The sequence below is a fragment of the Sceloporus undulatus genome, chromosome 3, assembly GCF_019175285.1.
Source record: "Sceloporus undulatus isolate JIND9_A2432 ecotype Alabama chromosome 3, SceUnd_v1.1, whole genome shotgun sequence".
Classification (NCBI taxonomy): domain Eukaryota; kingdom Metazoa; phylum Chordata; class Lepidosauria; order Squamata; family Phrynosomatidae; genus Sceloporus; species Sceloporus undulatus.
In genome coordinates this window covers 144,084,673-144,102,948 of record NC_056524.1, presented here as the reverse complement: position 1 = coordinate 144,102,948, position 18,276 = coordinate 144,084,673, and the positions used below count along the sequence as shown (strand labels likewise).

General features: G+C 42.9%; 1 protein-coding gene across 1 annotated transcript in view; it reads right to left on the bottom strand.

Annotated features, from left to right (window-relative positions):
• Window positions 1-18,276, bottom strand: part of CFAP99 (cilia and flagella associated protein 99) — a 94,737-nt gene that overhangs the window by 19,109 nt on the left and 57,352 nt on the right. The window contains exons 9-11 of the mRNA XM_042458433.1: window positions 6,809-6,868; window positions 4,351-4,439; window positions 1,007-1,211 (exon numbers count right to left, since the gene is read on the bottom strand). Of these exons, the coding sequence (XP_042314367.1) occupies window positions 1,007-1,211; window positions 4,351-4,439; window positions 6,809-6,868 (354 nt within the window). The remainder of the gene's footprint in view (window positions 1-1,006; window positions 1,212-4,350; window positions 4,440-6,808; window positions 6,869-18,276) is intronic.

Below are 18,276 nucleotides of genomic sequence, written 5' to 3'. Positions count from 1 at the left end.
TTATTAAATTGAAGTTACCTCAAGAAACATTTGTCTGTTGTTGTTAAGTTCCAAACATGACTTAAAAGATGCATTCTTCTGCCACTGGTATTTCCTCCCAGTCAGATTGAACCTTTCTCATTCCTAGCTCCTCTTTTTGCCTGCTGCTGTCCTCAACTCTTAAATTGGAACTTTAATCTGTTCCATTTGGGTCTAAAGTCTTTATACTCTCTGTGACTGGAAACCCCTTCCTTCTCAAAAGGAATAGTTCACTTCTAAAATATATTCTGTCCATCTTTCTGATCAGGATAGTTGGCAATATCTGTGTCTTATCGGTCTCTTCTATCAATACTGTTTCTAAAGCCTTTTAAAATATTGTTTTATGTTATAATTTTAATTGTTTTAAAATTTTTATTGTGCAGGATTTTTTTAAAAAATGGCTCTTTTGGGGTGCTGCCTTGGGTCCCACTCTAGAAAAAAGGTACCATACAAATAAAATAAATAAATAAATTATAAGATAGGGTTTTTGGAGGGCTCTTTTTTGGTCATTGAAATTGTGTAATGACCATGAATATGAACCACAACATTTATGATATAATAAGTCCAGTTTACAACATCATAAATACTAGACAAGATTCCAGTCGAGGTTTTTCTTGCATGCTCAAGGAATTTCTCTGCTATTTAAGTACCAATTTTGATCTTTATAATTTCTGTATTGCTATCAAACTTGAGCACTGGTGGCACAGTGGTTAAATACATGTACTGCAGCCACTCACTCAAAACCATAAGGTTGCGAGTTCAATACCAGCAAAAGGGCTCCAGCTTGACTGAGGCTTGCATTCTTCCAAGGTCGCTAAAATGAATACCCAGATTGTTGGGGGCACTTAGCTTACAGTTGTAAATCACTTAGACACTGTTAGTTCAGTATGAAGTGGTATATAAATGAAGCTATTTATTTGTTTTTTGTTTTCATCCACCCATAGAGGTCATGACCATATAAAAACTGAACAGTAATCTAATAGAGTACCTTTTCCCTCTTCTGCTCAGCCTTTTTCTGGTTTTCCCGAATACAATTCTGACGTGCTAGAATAGCTTCCTCATAGCTTAGTTTTCCTTGCAGCCTCCTACATTCTTCTTCTATCAGCTGCTGGTCCAAATCTTTCCCACACATTTGCTTTTGCCATTCCAGAAATTCAGATGGATCTCTAGCTCCTCGCAGAAGATGTTCAATTCTATATGGAAAAGAAAAGGAAATAACTGCTATGTTGCTGTGCAATGTCAGGACAAAAGCAAATATAATTTTAATAGCACAATTAGGACTAAAATAGGGCTATCAGTATCACCTTGTCCTCCTCCTGTCCTTTCCCTAGCCCTGAGATGCAAGGGAACTTGATATTAAGTACTAACTTTGAATCTTTAATATTAAAAATTAATACTGTATAAGTGGAAGGGAGAGGGAACTTTCACTTCTAACATGTACAATAATGGGAGCTTAAATTGGATCTAAAACCTTGGATAGATACATATGGCTATGATGCAAAATTTGCTGAAAGTATCATCTCAGTCTTTAGTAGCAGTGAAAAGGCAAATGCCACATCAGGGTTTATTAGAAAGCAGATAATAATAAAGCCTTTACTTACTTCATCTCATAAAAGATGGAAATACAGATGAAAAGAGGACTGAGGACAGAAAATTGAAGTAAAATCATGAAGGAGTTGGAGAGATCCTTTTCTAAAAAACCGGGCCACTACACAGTGAGCTATTTTGTTTAGAAAAACACTGTGCACAGAAATCATACAACATAGTCTAATAAACTAAATAGATCAAGGAAAGTGAGAGTGCCATTATATTCTGCTTTAGTCAGGCCCCACCTGGAATCATAGAATCATAGAGTTGAAAGAAACTACAAGGGCCATCCAGTCCAACCCCCTGCTATGCAGGAATTCTCACTCAAAGCATCTCTGACAGATGGCCATCCAGCCTTTGTTTAAAGACCTCCAAGGAGGGAGACTCCACCACTCTCCATGGAAGTGGGTTCCACTGTTGAACAGCCCTTACTGACAGGTAGTTCCTCCTAATGTTGAGGTGGAATCTCTTTTCCTGCAGTTTGCATCCATTGTTCCGGCTCCTGTTCTCTGGAGCAGCAGAAAACAAGCTTGGTACTAACAGAGTGGTACTATTACTTCCCTTGATCTAGACATCAGTATGACATTCCTTCAAGTATTTAAACAAGGCTGTCATATCACCTCTTCACCTTCTCTTCTCCAGGCTAAACATCCCCAGCTCCTGAAGTTGTTCCTCATAGGGCATGGTTTCCAGACCCTTCACCATTTTAGTCGTCCTCCTTTGGACGCACTCCAGTTTCTCAATGTCCTTTTTGAATTGTGGTACCCAAAACTGGGGCCTGACCAAACAGAACAGAGTGGTACTATTACTTATCTTGATCTAGACACTATACTTCTATTGATGCAGCCTAAAATCACATTGGCCTTTTTAGCTGCCACATTGCACTGTTGACTCATGTTCAAGTTGTGGTCTACCTGGACTCCTAGATCCCTTTCACATGTAGTCTTGTTCAGCCAGGTGTCCCCCATACTATATCTATGTATTTCATTCTTCCACCCTAAGTGCTGAAGTGTTGAAATTCATCTTGTTAGCTTTGGCCAAGCTTTCTAGTCTACTCAGGTCATTCTGAATTTCGATCCTGTCCTCTGGGGTATTAGCTACTCCTCCTAATTTGGTGTCATCTGCAAATTTGATTAGTATGCCCCCAATTCTGTCATCCAAGTCATTGATGAAGATGTTGACTAGCACTGGGCCCAGGACAGAACCCTGGTCACTTCTCTCCAGGATGAAAAGGAGCCACTGTTGAGCACTCTTTGGGTACGGCCTGTCAACCAATTCCAAATCCATGTAACAGTTACCTTGCCTAGCCCACATTTTACAAGTTTGTTTGCAAGAATGTCATACAAACAAAGGCCTTAATGAAATCAAGATATACTATATCTGCAGCATTCCCTTCATCTATCAAGCTGATATTTTAGCAAAAAAAGAGATCAGATTAATCTGGCATGACTTGTTTCTCTGAAATCTATGTTGACTTTTTGTGATTATGTAATTGCCTTCTAGATGTTTGCAGACTCTCTGTTTAATGATCTGCTCCAGAATCTTTCCTGGTATTGATGTCAGACTAACTGGACGATAATTGTTGGGATCCTCTTTTATTCCCTTTTTTGAAGATGGGAACAATGTTTGCCCTACTTCAGTCTGCTGGGACTTCTCCTGTTCTCCAGGAGTTCTCAAAAATTATTGCCAATGGTTCTGATATTATATTTGCCAGTTCTTTTAATATCCCTGGATGTACTGTATTTTCTGCCTTATAAGACTACTTTTTAACCCAGGAAAATCCTCTCAAAAGTCGGGGGTTGTCTTATACGCCAGGTGTCGTCTTATAGGGCAGGTGATGAAACTTCCGAGCTGGACTGGAGAATCTGTGGTCACCACATATGGTGGAGGGAGCTCACTAACGGCTGTGGCCGCATCCTCACCGAATGCAGAGACTGTATGAAACCAGCAAGAGAAAATCCACTCACCAGGATTCATGGGAAAAAGTGACTTAACACAGTCCCGATGATGAGGTGAGGGGGCGCCTCACCAGGAAGGTGTAAGTGAAGGGCAGAGCAAGCTGCAGGCATCTGGGATTCCCCAGGGTATGGAAAAAAGAGCCGTGTTTGTGCTACTGCTCTGATAGTCTTGGAGACAGGGAGGGCTGGGCAGGCAGGGAGAGCTAACCAATCCAAGCAGGCTTTGTATACGACAAGTTTTCCTGCTAAGTACCTGCATGTCATAAGCATTTGAATTAAAATTACCATATTGAAATAAAATCTGATTTTTTTTTTAATTTTTATTTGGTGTGCGTTGGAAGAGAGGTAGTCTTATATGGCGAGTATATCCCAAACTCTATATTTTAACTGGAAAAGTCAGGGGTCGTCTTATACGCCCAGTCGTCTTATACACTGGAAAATACAGTAGTTCATCTGGTCCTGGAGACTTATATTCATTTAGATTAACAAGGTATTCCTGTACTATCTCCTTACTTATTCTGTGCTGAAATTCCCCTAGTCTGTTCTCTGCTCCATTATCCTCAGGTTTTTCTGAGAAGACTGAAGCAAAAAAGGCGTTAAGTAATTCTGCCTTTTCTCTGTCCCCTGTTAGCATTTTGCAATCTTCTCCAGTTCTGGGCACCACAATTCAAAAAGGATTTTTAAATATGTAATTGGTTGATTGGATTGTATCTTAATTCTCCTTAGTTTGATCTTGACATCATGGGGTTAACTAAAAAAAACAAACAAGCAGACAAACAATATGTACCTGTTGAGCTCTTGTTCCACTTTTCGTTGATAAAGGACACCTTCTCTTAGGATGGCAGTGGAATTTAATTTAACTGGTATATTATCAACCTATCAGGAAATTGAATGCATAAATATTTGATAAGGCAGAATTTTTTTAAAAAATGATGAATAATTTTTGAAAAGGTTAAATATATCAGAACAAGTTAAATGTATCAAAGATGATTTGTGCTCAGAGTTTTAATCAACATGTGTATAGTATTGTACTGCTTATCAGCAAGTATATTTTAAAAAGATTGTTCCAAGGTCCCTCAAGTATTTAAAGGGTTAATATCTCTAATGCATTGGGGGACAGTTTCAATGGATCCAGGGGCTAATTGTGCCCTCCCTGGACCCTGGCATATCATCTGACCATTGTTCAAAATACTAACTCCCCACATTTTTTCACTGATTATTTTTCTTTGTGTGGAGGTGAATGACCTGCACTTCATCTGTTCCTGCTCTAAAAGATTTAGTTTGTTTACATTTTGAAAAGGCTCCATGTATATATCACCTTAATGTATTTAATTCCACAATAAAGGAATTTGTAGGTGGTCTGGTTTTATAGCCAGTTCTAATCTATTTAGGTTCAGACACAGTGAGTGATAAAATCTAATATATCAAATCAAGTAAGTGGGTGAAATGGAAACCCCCCCCCACCAAAAAATCAGCATAAAATGGGCAATCACACTCTTTAAGCCTCAAATGGCCCTTATTGACAATTCAAAGGCTATTTCACTGGCCCCACATCTGATTTACACCCCGAATTAGTCTTTGAAACACTAGAAGGAAATACAAAAGGTATTTCAGATCAAGAAATAGCTTTTAAATAGCCAACTGTACCATTCCAAGACATCGGGGTTGCAACTGCTAATTTTTAAGCTAACAACCCTGGATTTTTTCCACATGGATGTGTGAAGTCAGGGAGTGGGAAATCTGATGAGATCCAGGGAAAGGCAAAAATTGGCTCCTGGTCCCATCAAATTTGCCCACCCCTGCTATAGTTCTACAGCAATATTTCAAAAAGAAAAGGCTCTCAAATAGAATCTTCTTTACTAAGGTGCAGTACACATGGGGCTAAAGCGCCGTGCTAGGTCCCTAACCCACAGCAACCTCACGGTCCCTAATTCTAGCATGTACGGACGGCAGCATAATGTTGGTGCCCCATGTACACGGGTGCTGCCATTATGACATAATGTACACATAGCATCTGCACATTGCACTGTGCCAATTACATCACGAGTGCTCCATTGGCGCACTCAGATGTAACTAGCACGGCGGAAAAGGAACCCGCTTTTTGTGGGTTCTTTTTCCTCCGGAGTGAAGCTGCGCAGTTTCGTGGCTGCAGCTTCGCTCCGGAGGAAACTAGACCACCGGTAGGCCACCCTTTTTGGGCAGTCTGTCCCACCCCTAAATTATCTCATTTAAGGTGTCTTTCTCCATTTAAGAAAAAAGCTAAGCTAACTGGTATGAAAATAAAGTTAAGGAAAGAATTATTTTACACATCTTCCAGAAATACATCAGTTTATATTTGGGCATACTAATGGGAAAGGGGAAGGAGAATGACTGATGTGGTATGCTGATACACATCCATAAAAATGCGGTCAGAGCTGCACTGAGCATGTGTTCTTATTCTTCACTGTCTGGGGTGAACAAATTTTGTTGAGGCAATTTGCCTTTTTTTCTTTTATCAGTGGATAAAGAACAAGTGAGCAAATAAAAAAATACAAAATGAAGATAATTAAGCTGATCATGATAGATAAATTGGCTAAACAGAGAGAATGGTAGCAAAACCAATTTCTCACCCTTAGGCAGGAATAGATTTGGTGGTGGAGTGCCCTCTTTTTGAGAATGAAGTTTCCAAAGAAATGGCTTTAATTTTGCTCTCAAACTAAGAAAAAGATGCCACTTATATGGTGGAAAGTTTATTTGGCACATTTTCACAGTAGGAATTATGAAATATACAAATTTATCTCAGTATTTTCCAGTGTAAACTGCACAAAACAAGTGGGTCATACTTATTACCTCACTTATTTCACTATTGAACATTCTGAGGAATTAAAAATGGGTTGTTGTTGTTTTGGAGGGGGTTTGCATAAAATAATCACAACTCTTACTGGTAGAATTCAGCAAATTCTAGATGTTTCACAGCTTGATATGATACCTGAAAATTGTCTGAAAAGATTTTTCAGATATCAAAAAAGCCACTTATACTGCACTATAAGCACAGAGCAGAAACACACAATGTGCCTTATTTGATAATTATCTGAAAACTATTTCAGGAATTATTTTATACAAAATTTCAAAGGAATTATATTCTTTCTTAGAGACTGGTACCCTTTCAAATTCAACAACATTCATACAGATAGTTACCAAATGCAAATTCACAAGTCTTGCAAGTTGCCAATTGGCATACAAATAAAATAGGAAAACAAACTCACCTTTCCTTGGATTTTCTGAGCTTGAAATTTCTCTGAATAATTTCGAATTTCACTTGCAATCTAAACATCATACAAGAATTATTGCAGTCTTACTCTACAAATTATTTTATTAAAAATTAAAAATAGACATCCAAGGCAGATAGGGTATACAAAATACAGTTGGCCCTCCAGATCCATAGATTCGTCATTGACTGATTCCACTATCCACTGCTTGAAGATATTCCAAAAATATATAAATTGCAAATAGCAAACACTGATTTTGCTTTTTTATATAAGGGACACCATTTTACTATGCCATTGTATATAATGGGACTTGAACATCCCTGGATTTTGGTATCTTGGAACCAAACCTGAGCAGATACCAAGGACCCACTGTAATGTCAAAATAGACTGTATGATGTTACATTGTAATGTTTCTGTAATACCCATTGTTATATCAAAATAGATTGTATGATGTTACAACAATATTCTGGAGTTAAACAGATATAATTAAAACTAAAGTAATAACAGAAGCATGCTAGATCTGTAAATAGTGAGCCCTTAATTAAAATATTAATTGGAATGAATGTAGTGAGGTTAAAAAAATGGTGACAGCAAGATAAAGCCCTAAATGGCTTGGGCCCAGGGTACCTGGAGGACCGCCTCTCTCCGTACAATCCGCCCCGCGCACTTCGATCTTCAGGGCAGCTATTGTTAAGAGTTCCAGAGGTGAAATATAACTCCACCTCTAGGAGGGCCTTTTCCATCTCAGCTCCCAACCTCTGGAACGCGCTGCCCTTCGAGCTCCGCTCAGCCACCTCCCTACCTCAATTCAGGAAGGGGTTAAAAACCCATTTATTTGAACAAGCTTACCCTGACCAGTAATTCTTCCCCCCCTCATGTCAGCATTGTTTTGCCGACATGTTATTTTTATTATTTTTATTGAACTGTTTTTAACGTATTCTATTTGGTTCTGTATGATTGTATACAGAATTGTGTTGTTCACCGCCCTGATTTTTTAGAAGGGCGGTATATAAATAAAATTTTATTATTATTATTATATTATTATAAGGATGTCATTATCTTTTAACTACAGCTACAGTGGTTACCCACAAAACCTACCAAACAAAGTAGAAGGCCCACAGGGAAGTATCATATACATATTGTGTCCCACAACTCCCAATGCTTTTCTCACCAAATGACACAGTCCCTTGTCTAAGTACACTTCATAACACCCAAGTATATCACCCCACCTTGCTCATCTGCTTTTAACAATTAAAACATGTAAAAATGTTTAACTTGGAAAATCAGATGTCTAGGATGGAGAAAGATATAAAAGAACTGAAACAGGGACTGAAAGGACACCCTTCGTGGCCTTATCATTAGATACAATAATATTCATTCAGAAGGTCCAGTATCTGGAAGAAAGGACCAAGAAATTGAAAGCCTCAGCTCAGAGACTAGAAAATTAATGTTTTTCTGAAGCTATATTTTCTGACTCACCTGGATGTTATGGGGACTACAAATTCAGTTTCAGGGAGAAAAAAATCGTAGTGGTTGCAATATATGATCTTTCAGAAAATAATTCCTTTTTTTTTTTTAAAGAAACTGCTACAGATATTGGTGGAAACTCTGGCTGGTTACAAACCGCCATTTGGGAGGTCCGAGGACGGCCCCTTTTTAAAAAAAAGGGCGTCCTTTTAGACGCCCCTGGGCCTAATACGGACTCCGTCTGTACAAGATGGCGCCGGCCCTTCTACATGGCCGGCGACATCTTTGCGTATTGGACGCTGAGCGTCCGTACGCGTCGCGTCCTTTGTGACGTAGCGAGTGCGCCCCTGGCGCCTCGCTACGTCGCAAACGCGACTCTAAAAGAAGCTCCATTTTGGAGCTTCTTTTTCGGTCCGCAGGGGAGCCGCGCCGTGTGGAGGCTCCGGCTCCCCCGCGGACTAACCGGCAGCGGCGGCAGACCGCCGCAAAGCGGCGGTTTGTATCCCGCCTCTATTTGAACACATTTTTGTTTTATTGGGAGACTTTAATGGAGCAGTTTATTCTTTAGACAGGAAATCAGACAAAGATATCAAAAATAAATCAGGAGAAGCTGTCAAAGTCTTATTTATTTATTTAGTCAAAACTTGGGAATTAAAAGATAGGTGAAGAATGAAATGACTTGGGAGATTATTAGATGAGGGATTCTTTGACTGAATGTCTAGAATCTGTTTAGTTTTTTTTAATGAAAGAAGGTCTTTAGACAAGCTGTACCTGACAACTGTAAAGATACATAAAAATGTCAATACTTTTCAGATTTATTCAACAAGGATCAAATTTCAAAGAAAATTATTGATAAACATTTAGAAAAACAAGAATTATATATATATTTAACTGAGTCCCAAACAACCTCAATTAAATGACACAATTGTTTTAGAAACAGTCTCGGCAACAATTAAAATAGCAGAAACTGGAAAGATCCTGGTCAGGATGGTTTTTCTGCTGGCTATTATAAGAAGTCTGAAAATGAATTAGTGCTCTATGTAAAGAAGATCTTTAATTTAATTTTGAAAGGAAAGAAATTCTGGAATCTTGCAAGCAAGCAAATAGATGGAAGGGAAGAAAGTGAAGTTAAAAATTACAGACCAGTTTTTGAATAATTGAATAATGACTACAAAACATTTACTTCAATTTTAGTTTCTAAGAACTAAAGAGATACTTCAGGAATGTATACATGAGGATCCAAGTGGATTTTTACCAATACAGCAATTGAGACATAACATAAGATATGTTCTGGATTTTAATGAAATGTTAAATAAACATAATGGAAAACAGGCAGCTTTAATTTTTTGGATGTGGAAAAAGCATTTGATAATTTGAGTTTAGACTTTTTAATAGCAGTTTTGGGAAAGATGGATTTTGGACCTAACTTTTATTACTTGGATAAAAACAATTAATAGTAATCAGTTTGCAAGAATTTCAATTCATAGAGAGCTTTACTAAGCAATGTAATGTTCAAAAAGGAATGAGACAGGGTTGCTTTCTGTCACCGGTGTTGTTTATATTGACATTGGAAACTTTATTAAGAGAGATTAGAAGAAAGTCAGTAATCAAGAGACTAAAAATTAAGATGTTAAGTTGGATGGCTTTCATGGCTGGCTTCCATAATTTTTTGTAGGTTTTTCGGGCTATGTGGCAATGTTCTAGAAGAGTTTATTCCTGACATTTCACCAGCATCTGTGGCTGGCATCTTCAGAGAATGCTTGCCTGGAAAAGGTTGGGTAAGGACAGATTACATACCTGTAACGGTATTTCTTCGAGTGGTCATCTGCGAATACATACAAATGGGTTGTACTGCACCTGCACAGTGCTGCTAAGAAAACTTCTGGAATCACTGGGCAAAGTTAACTTTGCAACTTTTTGGTGGTAGCTCTGTCCATCCCTTATAAGCCCCCTGTGTTCCCGCTCTTTCCCCAGTTCCAAAATTTACGCCATGTAAGCAACATGAGAAAGAGCCAATGAAGAGCAGGACACTGAGGGGAGTAGGGGTGGGATTTGTATGTATTCACAGATGACCACTTGAAGAAATACTGTTACCGGTAAGCAACCTGTCCTCCTTCTTCGTGGTCTCTGCGAATCATACAAATGGGTTAAGACTGACAAGTGTAGGTCAGTGGAGGAGGGAGTGTCATGAGACCTAAGGAAGGTTCAAACAAAGTGTGTTTATTTTCCACAATAAAGATTTTCGAACCAAAAAACTGAGTCAGTCATCTTTGGTACCTTCATAAATAGCACTAAACCTGTGCAAGAGGTAAGGCACATAAACAAGACATCAGGTCCTACAAGACCTCTGTAAACATGGGATGTTGTAAACAAGCCAATATGGCTTTAATCATGTAAACCAAGTGAAATGTAAACATGCAAATAATACATGAGATGCAGTGCAATCAATGCAACCCTGAGACCAACACCGCCCTTCCAAAGGCTGCATCCTGTTTGGCCCTGGTGTCCAACCTGTAATGCTTTATAAAGGTCAAAGGCTGGGACCAAACAGCAGCTTTGCAAACTTCCTCCAAGGGGACCCCAGTCAAGAAAGTGGAGGATGCTGCATGGGACCGAACCCTGGCCAGGAGAGGTCTGCCCAACAGTTCATAGCAGAGGTAGATGGTACCACCCACCCATTTGGAAAACCTCTCCGCAGACACAGGCAGTCCCTTCTTTGGTTCCGAATAGCATTGGAAAAGTCTCTCGGAACGACCCAAACCCGCAGTTCTGTCCAAATAGAAGGCCAGAGCCCTCAGAACATCCAAGGTGTGCAAACTGCGTTCGACCTCAGTGGTCGGGTTCAAAGCCAGGGTAGGTAAAACAATGTCTTGGCACATGTGGAAAGCAGACATCACCTTAGGCAAGAAGGTGATGTCGGTACAGAGGACAACCTTATCCTTATGGAACCTAAGGAAAGGCTGGTCCCTCTGCAAGGCACAGAGTTCGCCTGCATGGCGGGCAGAGGTGATGGCCACAAAGAAGGCAGTTTTCCAAGTCAATAGTCTCAAGTCCATTGTGGCCATTGTTTCAAAGGGCTTGGATTGTAGGGCAGACAGCACAGCGTCCAAGCTCCAAGACCGGGGGATAGAGGTTGCCACAACCTCTCAGGAAACTCTTCACAAGAGGGTCCCTGAAAAAGGAAGGTTTGCCATCAAATTGAAAATGAGAACAGATGGCAGAGATGTAGCACCTAATGGACGTGAGGCAGAGCCCCGCGTCCAAAAGTGCCATCAGAAACTCCAGCACTATTGGAGTCGTCACCTGGGCTGGGGAGAGGCCCCTCTCAGAGAGGAACAACAGGAACTTCTTCCATTTGGAAGCGTAGGACCTCTGGGTGGATGGTTTCTGGGCAGCCAAGATCACCGTCCATACTGAGGCGGGTAGCAAGGCTAGAGACGGAGCCTCCAAGCCACCAATGGCAGACACTCGATGTCCGGATGTTGAACCCGGCCGTTCTGGATCGTGAGAAGGTCGGGACGGAGCTCTAGGCGGAGAAAGTCTCTCCTGAAGAGGTGTAGGAGGGAATGGAACCACGGTTGTCTCGGCCACCAGGGAGTGATGAGGATGGCATCCGAGTGGCCTGCTGTCATCTTGGACACCACTCTGGTGATCAATGGGAATGGAGGGAAGGCATAAAGCATCTCTCCCAACCAGGCAAACATGTCTCCGAGGGAGTTCTTGCTGCACACCCGGGAGCAGAACTGGGAACAGTGGCTGTTGCGAGCGGTCGCAAAAAGGTCGATCTGGGGAGTTCCCCAACGACAGAAGAGGTCGCTGACCGACTCGGGATGGAGCCTCCACTCGTGGCAGACAGTGGAAGATCTGCTGAGCTGGTCGGCCAGCTCGTTCTCCTCCCCTGGCAGATGGATTGCTTGGAGAAGAATGCATCTCGAGATGCACCAGTCCCTGATCCGCAGTGTGATGTCCAGCAGGGTCTTGGACTTGGTGCCGCCTTGCTTGTTCAGGTAGTACATGACAGTGGTGTTGTCTGACAACAGCTGAACCATCTTGTTGCAGAGGCTGGACTGGAACGCCCTCAAGGCCTTCTCCACAGCGAGCATCTCGAGTGCGTTGATGTGAAGAGTCTGCTCGCTCGGGGACCACTTGTCCTTTACTAGAAGACTGGGCAAGTGAGCGCCCCAACCCTCCAAGGAAGCGTCCATGGTCAGTGTTACCTCGGGCTGAGGCGGGAAAAAGGCATGCCGACATAGACGTTGTGGGAGTCTAGCCACCAACGCAGGGAATGAGCAACGGGCCTCGGGATGGTGAGCCACCTGGAGGGCTGGTCTTCCATGGGGTTGAAAACCAACAGGAACCATGACTGGAGCGGTCGGGATCGAAGCCTCGGCCACGGGGTGACAAAGGTTGTTGAAGCCATGTGTCCCAGGGCTTCCTGGACGTCCCTGGCCTCACCCTTCTGTGTGCCAAGCAGGTCCTGATGGCGGAGGAGAGAGCCTGGAAGCGGTCTGGAGGGAGATAGGTGACGCAGTCTTCGGAGTCGAGGAAGGTGCCTATGAACTTAACTCGCCTGGATGGAGTGAGGTGAAACTACTCCATGTTGACCACGAGCCCGAGGGATGACAGAAGACTCAAGGTGAACTTGACATCTCCTAGGAGCTCTTCCATGGAAGGGGCTGCGAGGAGCCAATCGTCCAAGTAGGGAAAGACTCTGGAGCCATGTTGGTGAAGGTATGCCATGACTGGAGCCATGCACTTGGTGAAGACCCTCAGGGCTGTGGAGAGGCTGAAGGGAAGGAGATTGTAGTGATACATGTCGGGACCGATGGCAAAGATGAGAAACCTCCTGTGACTGTCCCGAATTCCTACATGAAAGTAAGCGTCCTTCAGGTCGATGGTCGCGAACCAGAGCCCCTGGTGCAATAAGGGAAGGATGGAAGCAAGGGTTACCATACGGAACCGACGATAGAAGACAAAGTAATTAAGGTCCCTTAAGTCCAGGATTGGCCTGATGCCTCCATCAGCTTTAGGCACTGTAAAATACCTTGAAAAGAAACATCTAGGGGCTAGATCAGGGTCAATGGGCGAGATCGCCCCTTTGGAGAGCAAGGTGCATACTTCGTCGAGAAGGGTATCTGAGGGGATGATGGAAACAATAGCTCCAGTTGGTGGGAGCTCCTTGAACTCAAGGGCATAACCCCTACACAGACTATGTCCAAAACCCACGAGTTTGTAGTAATAGAGGCCCAGATGTTAACGAAGGGCCTCAGTCTGTCCAGAAAGAAAGAGGAGGGAGGCGGGATCCTTCAAGACCTCTTCTTGCCTAACTGTTGGAAGTGCCAAGTTGAATCGGGATAATACTACCATATGTGGTGGACATGTGTAGAGGCAAAAAGATATTGGGTGGGCATTCATAAGATTATAACAGTGGAATTAAAGATACATCTTCCTCTGTCCCCAGAAATATGTCTATTAGGAATGTTTGATGAAAAAACAGAAAGACAGCAAGGAAAATTACTTTTTTACCTTTTCTCTTGTGCAAGGGTTGTCTATGCTAGATACTGGGGGGAAAACCAAATTCCCACCATAGATCGATGGTTGATGAAAGTTTACGAAGAAGCAGAAATGGATCGTCTCACCAGCTGGATGAGAGACAAATCAGAAGAGAAAATTAGTCAAGATTGGAAATTGTTCTATGACTTTTTAGAAAAAAGGTGGAAAAATATTCCACTTAGATAAGTTGTTTTAGAGAAAGGATAAAATAGTACATTTACAAAGTAAATGAGATAGATATTAGATACTCAAAACAAGTAGCGAAGTAGGTCAAACAGAAATAGAGACATAGAGAAAGAATTGTATTCTTTTTTCTTTTTTTGGAAAACTTATGAAATGTGTATGTGAAAGCAACATGTTATTAACAACATAGATACGACAGGAAAATTAAAAAGATTAGATAGCTCGAGATTTACGTAGTAGGAAGTGTGGTTTATGTTCTGTGTATTTTAGTTTTAGCTAGTCTGGAGAAGGGAGAAAGTAGTATGTCATGTTGTATGTCAATGTTTTGTTTTTAATGTCATGTTTATTGTATATATGTAAAAATGTAATAAAGAATATTTTTCTAAAAAAAGACCTCTTCTTGCCCTGGTCAGTGTCCTGCCGGCGATTTTTTTGGTACCATGCAGGAGTGTTGCACCGGCCAGAGGAGGAGGAAGACTGGGAGGGGTAGTCCTGTCTTTGCGAGCCCTGCTGTTGGTAAGGAAGGTCCTGCTGAAAGGACCTCTGGCCTTGTCCCGGGCCCTGCCATTGACGCTGTCACTTCTTGAAAGGAGTGGTAGAAGAAGAGGACATGCCATTTTTTTGGGCTGCCGCCTTCATCGGTTTAGACGCTTGTCCGTCTCGGAATTGAACAAGCCGGAATCATCCAATGGCATGTCCTCAATCGCAGATCTCGTGTTCGGGTTCAGGTCAGTACCTCGGAGCCATGCATGGTGTCGAAGAGCCACCGATGCCACCATTGCCCTGCCTGAACAGTCAGCCACGTTGCGGGAGAGGGTGATGAGCCAGCTTCTAATAGAGTGGGCCTCGTCTCTGATCTCCACGAGCTTGCATTGGACATCGTCAGGCACTTCAGGGACCAAGGGTGAGATCCTCTCCATCAGGGTATAGGCCCCCATGCAGGCATTGTAATTAATGGACTTGACCGCCAGTGCGGAGGCAGAGTATGCCTTTTTGGCCAGACCATCAGTCTTTTTGGCCTCCCAGTCCGCAGGAGAGGTAGCCAACTTGTGGGTGAAGGTTTGCTGAGCACCCTCTACAATCACTGAGTTTTCTTTCGGGTGTGTTGACAGCCATGAGCAATGGGATGGCGAAACCTTGTAGAGGGCCTTCTTGGGGGACCCCAACAAAGAAGCAGGTGACTCCCAGGAGCGCTTGACAATGTTCTCAAGGGAAGGAAGAAGCGGAATGGAAGGGGGTGTTGGAACCTTCCCATGTATGCGTCACTCTACTGGATCCATAGCCTCTTCCTCCGGGTACGATAGCTCGATATCAAGAGCATTGGCCATCTTAATGATCTGCTCATTAAACGAACACACATCATCGGTAGGGGAGGCAGGTCCCAAGTGATGAAGCTCCTGGGGTGACCTGGGCAGAGAGTCCTTGGTCACAGAGGGTTCATCTGAGGACTGGGACTCATCAGCGTCCGAGGCGGAGTCCAACTACACAGCTTGTTGGAGTGAAGGGTGAGATGTCGCCGGTACTGGCTCCACCCCGACAGTCTGTTTTGCAGCTGGGCAGACCGGAGTTGACAGTGGAGGTCGGGAGACCAAGGCCAATGGCTTAGGCCTATGAGCTGGAGACGGGGCCTTGACCGACGACAGGCGCACGGCAGCTTTTGAAGAAAGGTGGACCAGTGCGTTGTCCTTGGAGACTGCCAGGTAATAACGGTCTGTCTCAGAGTCGTAAAGCAGATCCGAGTCCTCGTGGATCTGAGTGGAGGTCGTTACCCATGGAACAGGCATCAGTGAGTCTTCGCCACCGGAGCAGAGAAAGGGCATGGTGGTTAGTGTGGACATCTGTGGTGCGGTAGACGTAGGCGAAACCGTAGCCCAGGGAGCCAACTGAGGTGAGGCTGTAGGAGAAGCCAAAACCCTCTGAGGTGCAGGAGTCCCAGGATCCTCATGGCAGGGCTTCTTGTGGGACCCATCCGAAGACTTGGACTTCTTGTGGCTATGGTCTGAAGCATGCGCGGATGGCTTGGCCTTCTTAACATGAGACGGAGAGGCATCGAGAGTGACCTTGGTCTCATGCCTCCTCTTTCTGGAGGCCTTGGAACCGGGTTCCGAATGGGTGTCCTCCGGTGCAGGAGTCAACTTGGAGCCTGCCTCCATCGTCTTAGCCTTCTCTTTCATGTATTTTTTGCTGGCCTGGAGGTCGAGCCCTCAGTCCCGATGGCTTTATGGGGATGTTTTGAGGGCTTGCTGGTGGCACTGGGTTCTTCTGAACCGCGGGCCACTTCAGGCCACTTCGTCAGTAGCACTGGGCTCTGAGGAACCACAGGCCGCAATGGCACTCGGGGCAGAGGTCACACTGGAAGGACTACCAGCGGCTGCGGGAGCGGAGGCAGTCGAGGCAGAGGCCACAGGGGCCGAAGCAGGGTGGACGACCTGCTGTGGCTTGAGGACCCCGTGATAAATCGCCGTTGTCAGGCGGGACTCACGATTTTTCCGGGCCTGTGGGGTCATCAACTTGCAGAGCAGGCAAGCCTTGGTGTTATTGGCCCTCTCCAAGGCACAAAAGGCAAGAAGAATGAGGATCTTGGACAGGAACCTTCCCGCCACAGACATCGCACTTCTTAAACGGTGCTGGAGACATCGTGGAGGAGTCGTCGAGTTGGAATCAGAAGCCGAAAACCAAGTGAGACGAGCCGAATGGTCAACAATACACCAGGGGGGGGGTGTGCTGTCAGAAAAATCATAGTCAAAAAAACGGTCCGAAGTCAAATACCAGTGATTAAGCAAAAAGAGCAAAGTGAAGTTCCCTCAAGCAGCTAATGTGGCGGAAAAAAGGAACTGGGAAAAGAACGGGAACGCAGGGGCTTTATAAGGGATGGGTGGAGCTACCGCCAAAAAGTTACTAAAAGTAGCAAAGTAAACTTTGTCCAGTGATTCTAGAAGTTTCCAAACATTACTGCACAGGCACAGTACAACCCATTTGTATGATTTGCAGACCACGAAGAAGAAATACATATATACTGTGTGAGCCTGGGAATGCAGGAATGATTTGCATGTGTATAGTTCTGTTGCTGATGGCAGGCCTCACGCTGGGAGGCTAATTAGTGTCTGCTAATTGCTGATCATTATCTTTTCACTGCTTAATGGTAATCCCTTATATAACCACAGCTTGTTTAGGGCTCTATCCTTCTTAATGGTGATGAACTATCGGGAGAAGAACCCCTAGTGGATTGTTGTGATGGTGATGGGTTTGATAGCATTCTTGTAGAAGGTAGAGGGAGTAACACAGATTATCCCCATTGGGGGATACTCCTTGAATCTGATAGCATACCAATTCCTGATTATATAAAAAACCCAGGTGTTAGTGATAATTGCAGCCCACGTATGATGGAAATAGGCTATTACTGAAGGTAATGAGCAGAGTGGGAGAGGTGTCAAAGATGGCTCTTTGCCTAGTAGTGGGCCTTTATTTTAAAGACTAGTTCATATTTTGCAGAAGATTGCCTCTTGCTGGAAGATTATTATTGGGATAGAGGTCTATAATGTTTGGAAACAGATGGGCTATTGGATGACTTTGGTTCTGAGGACAAACATCTCTTAAAAGGGGAAGATGAAGACATTTTAGCAGTAGGCAGTGTCAAAAACAGGCCAAGTGCGGTCCATTAGAATGAGAGGAAAACTAGCCATGGAGTGGTCTGAAGAATGGTAATTGACAAACCAGGTCATTCCAAAAAGTCACAAATGAACGTAGCCAAAGGGACAGATGAGAGAGTAGTTGAAAAACAAAGCAAAAATTGTTCAAAAATGCAATATCTATAACTGAAAATGAAAGATACACTAGAAAGTTTCTCCAGTGTTGCTCATGCAGCGTTCTAATAGGAACAAAGGTAAATGAGTGGGAACAGTGAAGAATGGAGCTGAGGGTGGGCAGCAAAAACCTTATGTAACTATGTTAGAAGGTACTGAAGATGCACTGCACAGAGGCAAAATACACTACTGTCACAGAGACTTTGAAGAACATCATCACTTTTTGGATTGAAATCCCCAGAGTCCCCCAGCTAGCATGATTTTGGGGATTATAGGAAATCTAGTGCAAAAAGGAAATCTAGTGCAAAAAGTAACTTTTTGAAGCTCAAAAGAATGTCACAGTGGCCAAATCTGAAATATTGTAGTGACATGTTAAATAGACTTATAATAATAATAATAATAATAATAATTATTATTATTATTATTATTATTATTATTATTATTATTATTATTATTATT